Raw genomic sequence first — 18668 nt, 5'->3', positions numbered from 1 at the left:
GCCACCGGGGCCGCTCCGCTCTCGCGGCCGCTGCCCGGCCGAGCCGGGGGCTGCACCGGGCGGACTCCGCGCTGGGGAGAGGGAGAAGAGGAGCGGGCAGAGTTGCGGCCCTGCCCGGATCCGAGGTACCGCATCGCTCCGGCCCCGCCGCGCACGGGTCGGGGTATACAGAGCTGAGGGAGGGAGAGTGGGCTTCTGCTTCGTGCTTGTCAAGTTGAGACACTGATGCTTTAAAAAATGTCCTCCTCTACAAATTTGAGTTTAAGGCTTGTTTGGCATTTGGTTTTTAAAGAGTGTTAATTAACTGCTGCTGGAAGCATCGTGGCTGGTTCCTTGGAGGGCTGCCTTTAAAGTAAAGTTCTTTCCTGGCAAGTTTAAATGCAGAGGAAGCACCTTTGCTTGGCAAAGTTTCATGCTTGAGATAACTACAAAAAGACTTGTTGCTTATTTGCTAAAAGGTATTGAGGTATTTGCTAAATTATATGGGTTGTCAATTGTTTTGTATGTTGCTTTGTTTAGGCACCTCAAGAAAATCTAATCCTGATAGTGTAAATAAGTTAATGTGATTACGTAGTGATTTCTTCAGGGCTCTTTGAAGTCTACTATTTGAGTTAAGCCAAGGCCTTATTTCAGAAATCTTCAAAGTTTAAGTGGTGTGAATGCTCACTTGAAATACAGAGACTAAAACAGGGCTTTGGGAAGCTGATCTTATGTTAAATTTGCTAAATCAGTTTTTTTGTGCCATGAGAGTTTCTGATTAGTGGTGACTCTTTTACTCCCTAAACTATATCTAAGTAGTTTTTCCTTAAGCTTTATCTGCAAGCTTGTATTTTGGCCTACACGTCTTCCAAGGTTCCACAGAGAAACTGTCAGGTGGACAGTAAAGGTTTTGTGTTGACTGTAACTCTGACAACTTCGTAGGACAAAGTTTCTGCCTTGTTGGCCTGGACTTAAGCAAAAAAAAGTACCAACAGTTTATGTATCCTATTTCTTGATTTTCTTACTGTGTCATGCCTTTGTTCCTTCTTTTAAACATCGTAAGATAACAATGTACCTTAATCCATTTTTTTATCTCTGATCTTCCCAGATTGGTTCCCTAAAGGATGGTCCCTTTCAGTTTCCCTCTGTCCAAGTGTGCCCTTTGGGACCCAGTCCCCATGGGCGATGTCATTGGCACACACATCACCTATTACAGGTATTGATACCCTTTTGGGGCAAGCTAAAGCTTAAAATAAATTATGGAGTTTGTAATGCAAAGCCTCATTTTGTCTTTTGAGTCTGTTCTATGGCAAGGCCCAAAGGAAAATGAAGCAGTGTGTTTGTTATGAGCTTATAGGGATTTTCACTGGAAAAATTTCAGTTTCCTTTCCTTTGTGTAACACAGTCTAGTGGCTTGAAGGTGCATCAATTTAAAGTAACTTAAAATTTATTTCTATTTTCTTCCCATATGGATAAGTGATACTTTAAAAAAAAAAAAAAAACATTAGAAAGAATTTGTAACTTAAACTTGCTTATTATCTCTTTTTTAGAAACCCCAAAATATGTCTGGTGGAGAAAACCTTGCGGCTTGCCTACCGCCATGCTAAGCAGAATGAAAAGAAATCATTGTCCTGTTTTTTGCTTGGCACCCTGACAGTAGATGAAGGTAATTCTAGACATGAGGTAGACAGGCAGTGTTGGTTGATTAAGCTGTAGTTAAGCTGAGTTGTTTCTCTTGGACTCTGACTTTATTTCTCTATTTTGAAGATGGGGAAGGCGTAACGCTGACAGTAGATCGCTTTGATCCTGGCCGAGAAGTTGCTGGTGGATCAGGCAAAATCCCAACTGCATCCCTTCCTGGAGACTTCTTGATTCCATGTACAGTTAATGCCTGGGGACCTTGTTCAGATAATATAATAGTGCACAGTGCTGAAGATATCAGCTTGGCTTTCAAGGTAGGCAGATCTCAGCAGCTTTTGGGTCTCTCAAACAGTGAACTCTCTGCCAGGGAGGACACTGGACTTGATTGCACAGAGCTTGATTTCCAGCACAGCAAGGTTAGGGCTGAACCAAGACCATGTAGTTAATTGTGTGAAATGAGCTGCTTGAGTGTCATTGAAAAGTATATTGGAAACTGGTAAAGTCAGTTAATCCTCACAGGTGTTTAAGGATCACACAGTCGTTAATCTTGGATGAAAATCTTGCTGGCTGACCAAAGTGTTTCAGCTGGTCTAACCACCAAAACCAGCAAAGCAACAGCAATTGCAGCAAACTTACTTGAACAAGAGAAAACAGTTTTTTTTTTTTGTCTTTTTTTTCCCCTCAAAACTGTCATTAATCAGTTGCAGTATTGGGCAGTTGTTGCTGAAGTGTTGCTAGGCAAGTGACCCGCCCAAAACGTGTGGAGCCCTATGTAGGTTAACAGCCATAGCTGAAATGTGTGCTCTGCTGTAAGCTATTAAATATGCTTTCCACTCCTGTAGACTTTTCTCTATTGTTGTTGTAGTGTGTATTTAAAATGCAAATTAAGCCTGCTTCACATCTGAACTTTCTCATGATGATACATCCAGGTATTAAATTACATAGTCCGTGAATGCAAGTAAGAAAACTTTGGCAAATCAGCTTGAGCTTTTTAGTTGTCTGTTATTATATTAATTTTTATAGCATTTAGTAACCCCATGTTTTCTAATACGTCATAAAACAATGCTGAGGTGTGCATAGCTAATTTTCAACTGTATTCTGCATTATTCATTATATTCACTAGAGCAGTGAGCTTTGGAGACCTGGGGTAATGGGCTTTTTTATAGTACCTACTGCAATAATAGCTGTGATGAATGATTTGAATTCCTAGTGTAATGCATCTTGAATCATGATAATCATAGAAAATAATTTAATGTATTTAACTCTTTTTTTTTCCTTACTTCTAGGGTCTGCAGCAGAGTCTGTGCAGTAAAGAATCTCTGGATCTTTCTAAACTGCTCACTGTTAGAGCTCACATTTCTTTCACAGAAAACCTGGATAATCTACACTTTAATTTTTACTGGGCTTCTCTTACTCTGGCCAATATTTTGGAATACACCCCTGTGAAGTCTGTCCCAATTATTCCAACAGCCCTAGCAAGAAATTTGACCAGTCCTATGAATATTGCACAAGTTCAAGGAACTTACAAATGTGGGTGAGTAAAGGGTGGTGCTAAAGCTGTCAAAGTTGCCTGTCAGTTTCTTGCCTTTCCTAAAGGAGGTGGGTAGGAGAGATTTCAACTGTACTTTGCTTTTTAGTAAAATAACTGGCATAAACATGGCATGTGTTCTGGCCTTGGAAATGTATTAAAATTATGAACAAGAAACAGGAAATGGGGTGGAGCAAAAACATTAACTGGCTGAGTAGAAATTCTTTTGGCTTCAGTGAAAGTGGCAGAACACACCTCTAGTTAACATAATAAATGTAAATAGCTTCCAGCTTTTTAAACACCTACAATGCCCTACAATGAAAAGCAGATGAATGCAAACCAAAGCTTTCTTTTTGTGCTTCTGAGATGGTAGTGAGAAGTCATCATTCTGACTGGTAACTAATTTAACAGGATGAACCAGGGATAGATCAGGGAAATAATTTGAAATAACTGAATGTCATTTTATTTGGACAGGGACTTTATGAATGCCTCTCTGCAAATTACTCTTCAAATTTAACATGGCTTGTACTTGGGGATGTTATGAACACTAATTCTAGTATTCACTAAAATACTACAAATAGTACTATGTAAGTTTTGTCCTTGATAACTCTTTGATACACAGGGAATTGCTGAAAAGCTGGGGAGCTGCTGTTAAGTGTGGAGTAAGAGTAGTTTTGATCTTTAATTGTTATTTTTTTCACAGGATTTTCTAAACTTGTACTTTTCAAGATTTTTTTTTTTCTGAAAAACTGCCTTCCAAAATAGTAAAACAAGCCAAATTTTGTTTTCTTTCAGCTACCTTACTATGGACCAAACAAGGAAATTGCTTTTACTGCTTGAGTCTGATCCCAAGGCTTATGCTCTGCCATTAGTTGGAGTGTAAGTGTTCAGATTAATACACACATTGATTTGAGATGTATCTGAGGGATTACATAGCAAAAATTTGGTACCACAGCTGTCTCTAATTAGATTTTTTTTTTCTTATTTCTAGTTGGCTGAGTGGAGTTACTCATATCTATAGTCCTCAAGTCTGGGCCTGTTGCTTGCGGTATTTGTTCAGTTCTTCAATCCAAGAAAGGCAAGTCACTTTTATAGGTAAAACATAGAAGTACCTAAAAAAGTATTCCACAGAAATGCATGACAGCATATGCTCTGCTCAAAGATATTTGAGGAAATTCTGTGTTGTATAGAGGTAAGGCTGTCTGGTTTAAATGTTATTTTTGGTTTTGGCTTCTGCATAAAAATTTTCTGTGACTGAAATGTTGAAAAGCTGAGCTGATATCCCAAAGTCAGGAGAGGGTGAACATTAATATCCTTGAGGTCACTGCATTTTAGTTTAAATAAGAAGCCACAAGCAGGAAACAGTAGTTTAAACAGTGATGGAGTTTTGCTTTTGAGCTTTTCTTAGGGGTATTTTCTTTGAGATAAGTTGTCTTCCTGGTTGTGTCTGACCAACATATTGAAACATATTGGTTTGCTGCCTATGCTGTCCTGTTAGACTTCTGTTAAATGTTCAGGTTGTTTTTTAAGAGTGTTTGCATTCTGGGGTATTTTTTGATTGTGATGTTAGAGCATAATCATTCCTCATTGTCTAGATTTTCTCATTTGTAACATTTGCTGAGTTCTATTTGTGTGGAGCTGGGAGAGAGTTCAGGTGTTAGTAGTTTGAAACTGCACCTCAGGCAAATGAGACTCTAGAATATGCTGTATGCATAAGCACTTCTTCTGATTGCCCATATTTGTTTTTAAATTGTGAAATGCAACCATGTTTGGTGAACAGATGTGTCTGCAATTACAAAATAGACTTCTTTCCCTTAACAACTGAAATATGTCCAAACACAGATAAGAGACCAATTAGATTATTAGATAGGCAAGTTGGATGCTTGACTCTCATTAACTTTAACTGATGCCATCATGGAAGTGGATTAGGGAGATTTGATGAACCATGCAAACAGCATTAACCTCTGCAGGCTAACTGCTTAATCTGTGCATCATACGTTTTTAACTCTTTAAGTTGTAAGTAAACTTTGAAGTTGCATGAATGTGTTTTTCAAGCATCCTGTTTCTACTGCTTTTTCTATTGCATTTAATGAAAAAGCAAACAAAAAAAGCCATGTTACAAGTACTATAAAAAGAAAAACTGTTCTGAAATTAGTCCTACCTTTTATTGGAAACACACATTGTTGTTGTTATCCTTGAAATTGTGTTAAATGCTGATTGTTGTTACTCACTATTCTCAACTTATAGAAAAAAAACCCTTCAATAAAATTTTCCAAAAATATTATCTTTTTGCTAATTAATGTTTTTTGAATATTTAGGGGTAACTGAGTCATTAAGTGTCTTTATAATGCATCTTAACTGAAAACTAAAAAGAAAATAAAACACAATATCATTCTTACAGATGTTTTCTTCTGTTATGTTTGAACTCTTCCAGGAATTCATTTAAAGTACTAAGTGATAGTAAAGGTTTGAAATACAAAGGACTTGGATTATTCCTATTTCTCTACTTTTCTTTGTTTCTTGCATGTGGCTACAGTCATAAATCCCTCTGCACTATCTATAGCTAAGCACCACTCAAAATGCTATGATTCACCAGTTTGCTAAACTATGTGAAAATTTGTTCACTGTATTGCAAATCTAAGGGCTTTCTTCATGTTTAAGTTATTTAAAGATGTGTTTTTCTTTTATTTTAGGGTTTTTTCAGAATCTAGGAGTTTTCTTGTTGTGCTTTATTCATTGACACACAAGGAACCAGAGTTTTATGAGTGTGTTCCATGCAGTGGGCAGACTGAGCTGGGGTTTCAGATCCTAACTTGCCATGAAACAGTTCACCTGTTCAAAGTAAGTTGTCTTGCTTTCCTCCTGCACTGTGGTGCTTCAAAATTTGCCTTAAAAGAGTCATTGTGATGGGACTCAAATGGATCTGCAGTGTTTGAAAATCATGTAGCTCTATAAAGCTACATCATTTGTCCCTCAAATTGAGAAATTACTTCCAAAGGCAGCACTGCTCACTTTTCTAATAGCATTAAGCATCTGTCTTTTAAGTATATCATGCTGTGTTGGCCTTGGTTAGTGTTCCTTCCTACTAGTGACCTTCTGGCCTTGTGAGCAGAGGCTCAGACTTCCTGCAGCATTTGTTACTCTGATGTGCTGTGTTCAGCTTGGCCACATCTGACAGCTGCTGTGGGTAATGCTTGCTGGAGAGCAAAGCTGAGTGTTGTGCTTTGCTTGAAATTGAATGCAAAAAGGAGTTCAGAGGTTACTAATTTCATCGGTTTTACTAATGGAGAATTTTATCTTTGTGCAAAGTAACTCTCTGAAAGAATTTGATGATAGAAGTCTGGGAGATGGCTAGTAAGGTTTGAGGAAGTTTTAGGAAATCTCAGTTCCTTATGTGTTTGCCAAGGCTTGTGCAGAACCTGAAGTTGAGCTGTTAATTTGCTCAGTAAATGCTGCTATGCTCTGTCAGAAGCAATGAGTGTAATGTGTGTGCTGTGCTGTGTGCTCAGCTCTCTTCCCAACTGAATTTCCTTGTCAGGGCTGCCTTCTCCCTTTAGCCTAGGGCCAGCTCAGCTTTCCAAGATGACGCATCTCTCCACAGAAGCTCACTGCTGTTGTCTCCAGGAGCTGCCCAGCTGTGGTGTGTGAGGCAGTACAGGAACGTTTGCTGTTTCCTGTAGTGGTGGCAGCCCTGGAGGAGTATCTGAGCAGTTACAGTGAGGAAGCATCTGCTCATGGCTATAATTAGCCCAACTACTTTACAGAGTAGCAGGGGAACAGTGTTAAACAGGAAGGGAAGTTGTCTGCTTCCTTGTAGTGCTGAAACATTTGAAAGTAGGGGACAAGCAGCAAATAATCATATAAATGTCTTTAAAGCTGTTTCTTTGGGAGTAGTACCTCACTGATTAAAAGTCTGAAGGTTTCCTGCCTCACAAATATGGAACATCTCATTCCAGAACGTTGAAGCATCAGACAAGAGCCCTATCCAATTTGAGTTGAGTGCAGAAAACCAAAATGCAGAAACTGAGTTCTTCAGCAGAATTTGCAAGAAACTTCCAATCAAAAGGTAAATCTCTGCAATGCCATTTATGTGCAAAAATTAAATATTTATTGGTTGAGGGGTTTGATCTGATCTGTGCTATGTGTTAGTTGTGCTGTGCATACATTCTATTGCATTAAAATCTGTGTATGTGCTTTTATTTATTCCTAGAGTTAGTATTTTTCAAGTAAGATGGTCAAGATGTCTGTATTCCAAAAAAAACTACTTGGTACTGGTGGTTTTAATTTATACAGTGGATGTTTCTAAAAAGGCTTCCTCACTGATTAGGCTTAGTTCACTCTATTAAGCTTTAAGTGAGCTCTGTCCTTTGAAGCAAATCTCTAATTGAAATCTACTTAGGTAAAAAAAAATTTCTTTATTTCCTTCCCACTTTTCAGTGCTCCAAGACCTGGATAGTTTGAAACTTAGTGATTTTTTTTTTTTTTTAAGAACCTGGCTTATCCATCAAATTTTTATCTATGACTAGAAGATGGCCTTTATTTTCCTTCAAACAATATTAAAATCTTTACTGTAGCACCTCCTATCTTTTTACTATATATCATTGCTTTGCTGTTAGAATGTCACTTAAAAGCTGTGTTTGTGTGATGCTGTGGGGAGGGAGGCTTTCTTGCCCAAAAGCAGCTTTTCTATTTTCATTGTTTGGTTTTAGAACTGTTTGCTTGGTTAACTCCCCAGCTAACCAGGGAGAAGATGGATAGCAGCTGCTTCTTAGAAAAACTATGCACTGTAGATGGCACATTGAAAAATGTGAAGTTTCATGTTACTGCTGCCAATTCTAACAAGCAGGCATTTTTACTTTGCTTTATTTTGGTTTCAGTCCTCCCCAAGGCTCTTCACCCAGCAAGTTGTCAGCAAGTGATCATGACTCTGGTGTGGAAGATGAGGATTTATCCCCCAGACCAATTCCAAGTCCTCACCCAGTGAGTCAACAGGTAACTAAATAATAAATAGTTGCTCTGGGTATCTCAGATGTGACACTTAGAGCAGCAAAACTTATTGTAAGGGAACTGTAGAGAAAAGCTTCTCTCTCTCAATGTCCTAGCAAGGGAAAGCAGAATTAAAGAAATTAACCATGGATCCCACTCCTGTAGTTAATCTGCCATTTTCCAGGATTTTAGACACTTTAAATTCCTGTACATGCTGTGATGTGGAAACAGAGAGTAGTTTCTATTTTAGGAATCTCACTGTTGTTGAATGGAAGAGCTGTAGTGTCTGAGATAGCGACAGCCAGCTCTTGTGAGTTTTTTTTTATTTCATTTACCCAAAAGATCTGCTCTGTCCTTTTTTCACTGAAATGTGTACAAATACAATAAATACCAGCCCTTGTACAGCATAGGTCTAGAAGGATGTGATAATTGTGTATAAAATATGTCCTATTGCAGCTATCTCCTGGATCTGAGAGTAGTAAGAAGGGACACAGAGTCCACCTCTAGAAGGGAAATATCCATATTCTGACATGTACTCCCAAATGACATGGAGCATTAATTTGGCAGACAGAGCTGTTACTATATAAAAGCAATTTTCCTTTAAGAATGGTCCTAGAGATATTGCTGCTTTTTCTGGATTCTCCAGTCTTTAAGGAATGTGTTTAACTTGTGTTTGGTTTGGAAGCTGATAATCATCATATATTGATTTTTAAATGAAAACATTTTATTTGAGGAAATTATGCATTCAAAAGCAGACAATATTTTTAAATTATCATCTATGTGTGTAATTGTCCTTTCAGGTTACCAGAATTTTTCCTTCAGTGCCAGAGCTGTCACTTATTTTGGATGGGAGTTTCATAGAACCAGGACAATCATCTAAGCCTGTGGGAACTTCAGGTGCTAAAAGTCTGCCCACAGTGCCAAATCAGCCTGTGAAAAAGAAGTGTTGCATGAGACCTACGTGTCACCCCAGCCAGCACTCTGAAGACAGACAGAACTTTCCTGCTAATGTGGGAGATCCCTCTTTGAGACGATTACCAAATCCTATAAACCAGAAAATTCCAGCTTCAATGCCTTGCAGAGGAAATCAAGCTCTACTACAGCAGCAGGTGCAGTGTAAAAAGGCTTCCCCCCAGTCAAGAAAAAGTTCAGGATCATCTTCTCCTTCAACTCCTTGTAGTGGGCCTTCCCCAGATGCGTCTGTGCACCACCCCAGAAAGCCTTTGGAAAAACTTGTGTTAAATCCTGAGAGTGTCACAGCACAGGGAGAGCCTCTGCCTAGGAGAGCATCAGTGTCTGGTTCCAAGCAGCTTCCTGCTGCCACACAGCCAGTCCTGCACAGCTCTGCTTTGTCACCACAGAGCTGCAGACAGCCACCAGACCTGCAGGTGCCAGTTCAAGTGCCACCTTCCTGTCCAGCATGCAGCTGTCAGTGCACTGCTTCTCTCCAGTACAATCCCATAACCCCATGGCAAGGAGTTGGGAAAATGAGCCCCGGTCACGGAGCGGAAATCCCACCGGAGGTGGCTCAGCAAAATCCTTGTGCAGTGTTCCATCAAAACATCATTTGCCCAAACGTTTGCTGCAACCCAGGGTATGCCACGAGCAGCCCTATAAATGTGAGATATCCTGGGAAAACAGGGAGCTGCTCTCATGACAATGGCTTATCAGCTGGGATGAGGATGGCATCGAGTGCGAGCCCCTCGAGCGTGCAGTGCTGTGCAGCCCACGCCCCGTGCCTGCACACGCCTGCTCCTGCAGCTCCATCAGATAATGGCATGATGGGATTATCTCCAGATGCATTCCAGCTCCTCACCCAGCAGGACAGACAACTCAAATTACTGCAAGCTCAGGTCTGTGGAAATGTCAGCTTTCTCCTCTGCCCTCTCAGTGACTATGCTTTGATAGTTCCCCTGCTAAAGGAATTAAATTAACTGTTGTCTATCCGTGTTGGAACAAGGGAGCCTGTCATACCAGCTGCAGTTTGGGCATGGAAAGGGGACTTAATTAGCCTTACCAACTGATGTCCCTTTAAAAATTATTTTACTTTTATCTAATTAAATTTTGCGTTTATTTCTGTGATATTTCCATAACATGAACGTTTATTTTTAGTAGATTGTTTGTAATGCAAACTGATACACTTTCTGTATAAATGCTTTTCTGCTTTCATGCTTGTCCATGTAAAAAAAAAATATTGCATTGGCTATAGGCTTTGGAATTTTTGTAAATAATGAAGCACAGAATGTTCTCATATGTTGCTTTTACCACCTTCAAACCAGCAGCTCCCTGAGCTGTTGCTTTGAAAACTTAAGTTGTCTACATCAATTCCTGGTTCACCAGATCTTTTCTATGCTAGAAAACTGGACTTTGGGGGTCTTGCTGTGCTCTGTTGCCTCACCAAGTTAAGTTTCTTCAAAACACCAGTCCCTTGATGAACCTACTGGCCCTGTATTTTGCAGGGTATGATTTGGAGCTGAAGAGACAGAGTTTAAGTTTTGCTGCTGGTGATAATACAAACAAAAAAGTTTGCAGTACTTGAACTAGAAAATGACAGCTGGAATTTGTTTTTGGTATAGTTCCTGTTTGTAAAGTCAAGCTCCTGAAGCATGGGTTGTGCATGTGGGAAACCCCTCCTTACTGCAGCCTTCACTGTTCCTGTATTTCTCCCTGGAGCTGCAAGCTAATCGTTGAACAGGGTGGATGAAAATCCTAGAGAGAAGATTGCCTGGCAACCTTAATTTTATCATTTAATTGCTTAGCTTTGTAATTAATACAAAGTTGGTGTAGGGACAGTTGGCACATAAATGCTTGGCTGGTAAGTCGGTTAATAGGCTTTGTATGTGAATGAAAGGGAGGGAATACTTCCAGCAAGTATGGTGCAAACAGGCTTTACCCAACTTGTCTTGGTGCTGCCTCTGCCAATGTGCTTAAAGATCTTCTTTGCTACCTCTGCCAACATCAAAATTGGTGTTTTGATTTATGCTGTGTGCACTGCTGACAGCTGGAAGGTGTTCAGGCTGCTGTGGCAGCGCAGCCTGTTTGAATCCAGATCTTAGCAGAACCCGATTAATTCCCTTTTGCCTGTCACAGCTGATATTTTCTTGTGCAGATGCTAACTTTGCGGTGCCTGTTACAGATCCAGCGCCTGCTGGAGGCTCAGGCTCGCCAGGAGGGTTCCTCAGAGGCAGCTGAGAAGGGGGAGAAGGCCGGGGAGCTGGTGTCCATGGAAACCCAGACCTCGCCGCCACCGCGCCCCAGGAGGAGCGTGAGCGTTGCCGTGAGCACAGGTAACGCTTCATGCATTAGCACAGACCGGCACCGCTTCCTTCTGGACATTTCTGTGCTTCCTTGGGCCATGGAGGAAATGTTTTTGCAGAAAGAAGTTGTGCAAACATGCACCTAGATCCAAAAAACACCTAAGTTGTTGAGGTGTTATTTGCAAGTTTAGGCTGGAGTTACTTTTGTCTTTGATTGCCATCACTGAAAGAGTTATTTTTCCAATAGGCTTAGAAAGCTGTTCTATTTAAAATGTTGTCTTGTTGATATGTAACTCCACATCTTTTTTTATTTAATACACTGTTTTGTAAAGTAATCATTTCTATGCCAATATATACATTATTGATGTTGTTTGTAAATCATGCATGAAGAGGAGGTTGTATTTGCTTTAGTTTAGGAGAGTTATGCAGCTGTGTCTGTACAGCTGCATATTAACATATTGGCTCCTGCTAAATCCATGGAAATGTTGTGCTTAGTCTGGAGGAAACTTTGAAACAGGCTCAAGGTCAATGCATTAAAGTTATTTAATGCAACCATTTATTTTCATCAAGTATACTTTGGAAGAAACTAGGACTTGAATGATGTTTTGGCAGCTTTTAGCTGATTTAAACTGTAGATCATTTTTTAAATAGTGAAAGAAACATGAATGGGAGAAAGTTATTCCTCTAGCTATAGAAAGCCAAAGAGTCTCAAAAAAAGTAATGACTCTTCCTAAATAGTTAAACCTCTGATTTTGTCCTAGGTGCTAGTTTATTTTGGAATACAGCCTCCGAAAAACAAGGCAACTCCATACCACGAGGGAAGAAAGAAGATGGAGAGATTTCTAAAGAGGACATAAACATTTCAATTAATGCTGAGCAAGATGCAAGTAATACAAGCATTGCTTCATCCTTAAGGGTGGTTGACATGCCCAGCTTTGTAGAGAGTATTCACCTTGTGGAAGAAGGAGCTAATCAGAACACTCCCCAGTAAGTAACAGAAACACCCTGTGCTCACATAATGTGCTGGACTGCCTTATGTAAGTTATTACTTCTGTAATATTTTTTCCTTCAGGAGTTATAAATAGTCTGACCTCAGCTGTTGTGTTCTCTCCCTTCTGTATTTTTTAATTATGCTTTGAATTGTACAGCTCACCAAAGACATCTGCCTTTAGAGTCTGCATTTATCAGTCATGCAGGTTTAGCTACCTGTCAGCAGCAGCTGATGGCAAAAGCCTTTAACTTATAAAAGCATGCACTGTGCTGGCAGCATTCCTTTTCTTACTTTAAGTCCTGACTGGAAAATGGGATGCTGCTATACTCAGTTGTTTTCCTACAGTGGCTTTTCCTTGTCAGCATTCAGAACCTTTCCAGTTCTGAGGGGCTTGGGATGAGGTGTTTATATGTGGCTGTTCCTTGAATTTCTCTTTATTTTATGCCTGATTACTTTGTGAGTGGTGCATGCAGATACTGACTTCACTGCTGTTAATTATTTTTGAGCTCAGTTGCTTTATAGTGCAGTGACTAATCTCAGACTAATTTGGGAAGTGGTTTTTGAAATATTTTTAATTATCTATATGCATGCTATTTCTATGTAGGGATAGCTCAACAATTTAGCACTTTAGTGATCTAATATCGCCTAAGTATAAAAAGCCAAAGGAGGGGGAATGCCCTTCCAGTTAAATTAGGCTCCTAAAATGGTCATATTGGGAAAAATGATAGTAATGAATCTATAACTTAACTATTTATAGTCCTTGATTAAAGTGCTGTCTGCAAACATATACTGCTACCAGAAATTTTATGGATTCAGATCAGTCTTATGAACATTGTATTTCTGGACAATGCCATCTTAAGGTTCTCTTCAACTTGGATTCATAAACCAGTAAAATAGCTTTAAATTATCTTATTGTGAGAATGTAGAGCATCACCCAGATTCCTTTGATGAGGAGGAGGGGAACTTTTTTGGGAATGATGAATAATTGCTAGTGTAACAGTAGCTGATAACCTACATTGACTATCTGGTATGTCACGTGCTTTAAATCTTATCACTTTCAACACAGGCAATTGATCAGTTGAGTTCTGAAATTCCCTTATCTTACACTTGTCTCCTCAGGAGGAACAGGAAGGGGGAGGAGGTTGCTTGAGGATCTTCTTGGGATGATAGAAGTATTGATATGTCTGGTCTCCAAAGGCTTATGCAATGCACACACCAGTGAGGGGCGTGCAGAGCATTGTGTTGTAACTCATTCAGTGTTTAGCCTTTGTAGCTCCTCTTGCACATCTCCTGTTGAAAAATATTTCAGCTAGGTGTTTGTGATACTCAGTGTGCATGTGTGTACTTGTAACTGTCTTTGAGAGGTTTTTAAACTGCCACAGGAATCCCATGGGAAGTTATGTACCTTGGTAAAAGCAGCTTTTTAAATAAGTCATGTGTCAGAGCATACAGAAGATATTTGCTTCTAAAGGCTTATAAGTGGTCTGCTGAAAACATAAATTTCAAATTGTTAATAATTTTCCTTTCATCAGGTTTAAGTCATGGTGTGTCACTGAGTGTTAGCTAGTCCAGAGATGTCATTGCCACTTTCAAATCATGTTTTGGAAAACTAGTCAGGCTGTTGTAGTTCCACAGTTGGAAGTCTATTTCTTCAGTCTTTAAATGACTTTTGAAACTTTTGACTGTAGAAAGGGGCAAAGCCTTGAGCAGCAGGCAAAACTAAAACCCCTTAGGATCGATTGTTCTCCTCCTCTGATGTTCATGAACAAATAAAGTACATATAGTGATAACGATGCTTTTGCTGTTTCAAGGAAATATGTAGCTATCTTGGTGTTCTGTTCCAGAACTGGAAACGTTTCCCAGGCACTTGCTCGTGGCTCATCCTTGGAGGACAGTGCCAGTGTGTGTTTACAGAAAGAGCCATCGGAGGGAGCCAGGAGCCAGGTGGTGGTAACAAGCGAGCAGAGCTCGGAGGCACCCACCCCGCTGCTGCCTCAGCAGCCCTCAGAGGAGCTGAAGCTTTACCAGGACTTACTGGTAACTCATGCACGTTTTATATTCTGCACTGAATGCAACAGTCAGAACAGCACCCTGCTGAACTTATGATGTGGTGTTGGCAGGAGTGAAAGCTGCTTGTGGTTTTCAGATTCACATTGTGCTCTACAGAAAACTCTTGAGTTTGTGGTTCTTCAATTTTTTTGAATGTTTAAGTGGTTATTTTGTACTTCTCTTTCATGCATACATGGATTACTTTCTATTATCTAATAAATAATATTTTTTATTCAAGGACCTCAACTGATAACTTCCCAAATTAGTGGCATTTAAAATAACACAGCATTTTACCTTCAAGTCCCTTAAAGGGCAGATATTTTCATCTTGAAGAATATCAGTATGTGATGTGTTTAAATTCAGAACAGACTCTTTTAGAAAGCTTGAAGTGTAAGATGTTGCAGTGTTTGACTACACTGCTGTGAGTTTAAGTGATTGCATCTGAACTATATCTGAATTTGCCTTCTTTGTTAGAATAAGCTATTAACCCATCAAGTTGTATTTGAAGTTGTGTAGTCAGGAATTTTGTATTTGACAGTCCCTGTATGTCATTGTTTTTGCCATGTGCTCCTTTTTCTGTAGGGCCAAGTAAACCTTCTCTTAAAGACCTCAGAAGAGCAAGATCATTTGCCTTTAAAATCAGAATTTGTTGTTGATGATGGTCCTACATATCAGGATATTGATGGTACAGCAGAAGTGGCTTCAGAGACTCACACAGGAGAGGTGGACAAAGAAAGTGTCCTTAGTGCCACACTCAAACAGCTGAGGAGCCTTGGAGTGACTGTGAACTCACCTGGCAGTATGAAGGAAAATACACACAAAGTGGACAATGCCAGGTAAAAAATGCTGGTGGTTTTGAGTAGTAATGTGCAGATCCAACTGAAAATGAAGATTTGGCTCAATGAGTCAGGAGAAGTCTGCTCACTGCCACTGGGATTTGGGTGCACCTTGATCTGCATTTCCTGCAAAATTGAAATGCTGGCTCATGCTATGGGCATTTCAGATAGGTTTAAGAGCTCTGCTAGAAAAACTCAGAATATTTAAATAGAACACAACCCTCTTGCTGTTAGAGCATCTGGTGATTCTTAAAAGGGCTGTGCACCTAATTCCCTAGAATAACAAGGAAGCTATGGGCAATTCTTTGGTCTGTCTCCAAGTATTCCAGAGCAGCTCTGGACCTGGTATTTTGTCATTGCTTCTTAACCTTTGTCTTGCTCTTTACCAGTATATGTGAAATTGTTACTGTGTCTTTGGTATCTAATCAAAACTGGTTCTGTCCTAATTGCTTGTTATTGTGGGTGCTGTGCCTTGAGCAGAGAAAGTGCTGGGGAGGGAAGCAACAGCCTTGTTGAAACAGAGGAAGGAACAGAGAAGTAACTTCTGAAGGAGGGTTTTTAGGCGCAGGAATTTACTTGCATAGCTGTGTAGGCATAGGCTGACTGCCTGGTACAGCTTCACTTTCATCCTTATTGTCTTCTTGATCCTAGTGTGTAGCTGTTATGTAAACAAAAAATCTCACCACCTCCTAATTAATCTTCTCTTCAGCCATGTGTCAAAAGCTGTTTGTAATCATACAGTTTCTAACCTCTTTTCTCTCCTTTTCACTGGTGTTTTATTGGGTGATTTTCTGGGATTTCTGGACTGCCTTCCTGGCTGGAGTCTGTCAGTGTTCTTTTAATGTGAATAACATGCGAACCTGTAAGGCAAAACTTGAACTCTTGGGGTTTTTTCCTTCAAACTTGGGGAGTGGGGTGGAGTTCTTCCTTCTGCCACTTTCAAGACTGATAAACAATTCTGAGAAAAGATCTACAGCTCAGAGAGAAGGAAACAACAGTGCAGCTCCATAGCATAATAAGTGGTTGTTGTTGCTGAGCCAGTTTATTTTCCCTGGGCAAACTTCAGAATTTGTGCTCAGTGAAATAGGAAGCGTCTTAATTCTTAATATGAGGAGCTTAGGTTTATGAACTAATATATGATGTGTGAGCTAAATGCAATGGTTTACAACCATTACTGGTGCACCAGAGCTTGTTCTTTTGGTCTTCAAACACATGATATGTATACAAGAAATTGCTGCACCAGGCAACAGAACAAATGAACATTTCTCATTTGAAGGTACTTCAAAAACTAGAACCTTGTAGGCTTCTGGAAACAGATGCTATGTCAGAGTTTCTGTAAAAATCCTGGAATTACCATGCATTGGGAAAGATATTCTTGGTCTCAGTCATTTGGCTTGTATTTCTAGCTATAAAATTTGGGCTGAATGGTAGAATTTAGAGTTGTAGGATCAGACACACGTAATGTCTCATTCACTGGTGAGAAAAGACCAAGAGTTCAAACCTGCTTTAAAACCAAAAACCAGCACTGTAACCTGCTAGAGATGGGTGACTCTTCATATGAGAGTAGTGTGCATTGAAGGAGAAGGGAATATCATCCATCCTCTGGCAGTGTTTAGATACTTATGGGGGTGAGTAGATAGATTTAATTATGTGCAGATAATATGATCTCAGTCCTGATGAGGCCGTGTTCAGGAAAAAAGGAGAAATCAGTACAGTGAGCAAAACTGTGAAATTGATGCTTTTCCTGTAATGCTAAGGTAACTTTTTGCTGCTTTATTTCAGCATCTTGGCGTGCATAAGTCCTGAAGCAGTGGTGCCTGGGTTAAATTCCATGTTACTTGCCAATGTCAGCGTGTGTCCCAACGTTGTTGATCTGAGCATGGAGGCCAATGCCATAGCCCTGAAGTACCTCAGTGAGAATCAGTTATCCCGGCTGTCCCTCAGCCGCTCAGGCCAGAACCCTCCCACAGATTTCTCCTTCCAGGACATCCTGCAAACAAATACAGACAAGAGCATGGTGGGTCTGAGTTTAATTTCTCCCAACAACATGTCCTTTGCAACCAAGAAGTACATGAAGCGATATGGGCTGATACAGGGCAGTGACAGCAGTGAGGATGAAGAGGAGCTGCAGGCTCAAGATGGCAATTTTGGCACTGCCAAAAGCAAAAGCATGCCAAACAAAAACTGTGCCCCTGCATTGGACAGCTTCAGCCACCAGACTGAATTACCCAAAAGAGTGGATGGAAGGGTTCCCGTACACCTAAAAAGTCACAGCAGAGAGTTGGCTAATGCTTCACCAGAATTAAACAACCCTGTGTTAAGAAACATTACAAATGAAATTTTCCCTCCCAGAACAGATCAAGCAAATGAAAACCCACTTCAGTTCCTGAAGGATTTAAAATCAAAACCCAGATTGTTACCTGGGAGGGTTGAATTCACTGAACAACCTGTCAGGAAAGATGAAGGAGATACTCAGGCCTTTCGTGGAAATCTGCACACTCCAACCCTTGAAATGTTAAACCAGTCAAACAGCATCAATTCTGTTGGCACCATTCTTGATGTCAAACAACTCAGGCAATTACCAAAGCTGTTCTGAACATCCCTTGAGATGGCTGCAACCACTGCTTCAAATCAAGAGGGCCCTCTCTGTAAAGGAGCACAGGAAACCACAGATTGAGCTCTCTTTGAAGAGGTCACTCTGTTGTACAGTGTAAAACTTACAGAACTTTCAGCCAGCTCAGGGACAGCCACCTCAAAGTGCCTGGCTGAGGCAGTGCTGATCAGCACAGATGTGTGCATTTTTGTTTACAGTTAGATGTGATTTTAGAGCATATTGAAGGTGAATCAACCTGAGCCCAAGATGTATTTTTATATAATTTTTAACAGTGGTGATTTTTTACTTAAGTGTTCTTTTGTTAACTTTTTAAAACAGACTTTTTTCCATGTTTGTGCCAACTGTGAGCCACTGATAATGTGTGTGGCAGAGCAGGGGTAACAGATCTAAAGCACTAATTTTTAGAAGTTTGCTGAAATGGTTGGATTCCTGTTTGTGGGTTGTGTCTGTGGGGAAGGGAAGTATAACTTTGGCTTTACCTTGCATAAAATTATTTTGAATTCAGCCAAAATGGCACATGTAACTCTCTGTATCATGAAATCTTTGAAGGAAACAGGGGAAAGCTGGCACTTTTAAGACTTGTAATTTTTTTCATCTCTGTTTTCTATTTATTTAAAATTACATACTGCTGATAAAGGTCAAAGTTTCCATTAAAAAAAATTAATCTTCACTTGACTAATGCTGCCTTTATTTAAGACACATGTGGCTTTCCAGTCATTGTTAAAATTGTTAACTTGAAGTTCAGTGGTTCACCTGCTGCTGAACTCATCAGGAGTCTGATACTGGG

General features: G+C 40.0%; 1 protein-coding gene across 1 annotated transcript; it reads left to right on the top strand.

The window, feature by feature from the left end:
- Positions 1–48: 48 nt before the first annotated feature.
- STIL (STIL centriolar assembly protein) lies at positions 49–18551 on the top strand. Its single transcript, XM_063166062.1, has 16 exons — positions 49–125; positions 1088–1195; positions 1530–1645; positions 1747–1934; positions 2907–3154; positions 3944–4027; positions 4140–4226; positions 5842–5989; positions 7105–7214; positions 8026–8140; positions 8935–9987; positions 11271–11421; positions 12153–12378; positions 14227–14419; positions 15014–15267; positions 17050–18551. Exons 2-16 carry the CDS (start codon positions 1104–1106, stop codon positions 17861–17863), a joined length of 3879 nt encoding a protein of 1292 aa, XP_063022132.1. The 5' UTR covers positions 49–125; positions 1088–1103; the 3' UTR covers positions 17864–18551.
- The last annotated feature ends 117 nt before the right edge of the window (positions 18552–18668 follow it).

Source organism: Melospiza melodia, chromosome 11 (assembly GCF_035770615.1).
Source record: "Melospiza melodia melodia isolate bMelMel2 chromosome 11, bMelMel2.pri, whole genome shotgun sequence".
NCBI classification, from domain to species: Eukaryota; Metazoa; Chordata; class Aves; order Passeriformes; family Passerellidae; genus Melospiza; species Melospiza melodia.
The sequence above is the reverse complement of the archived record's forward strand: the minus strand, read 5'-3'. Positions and strand labels throughout refer to the sequence as shown.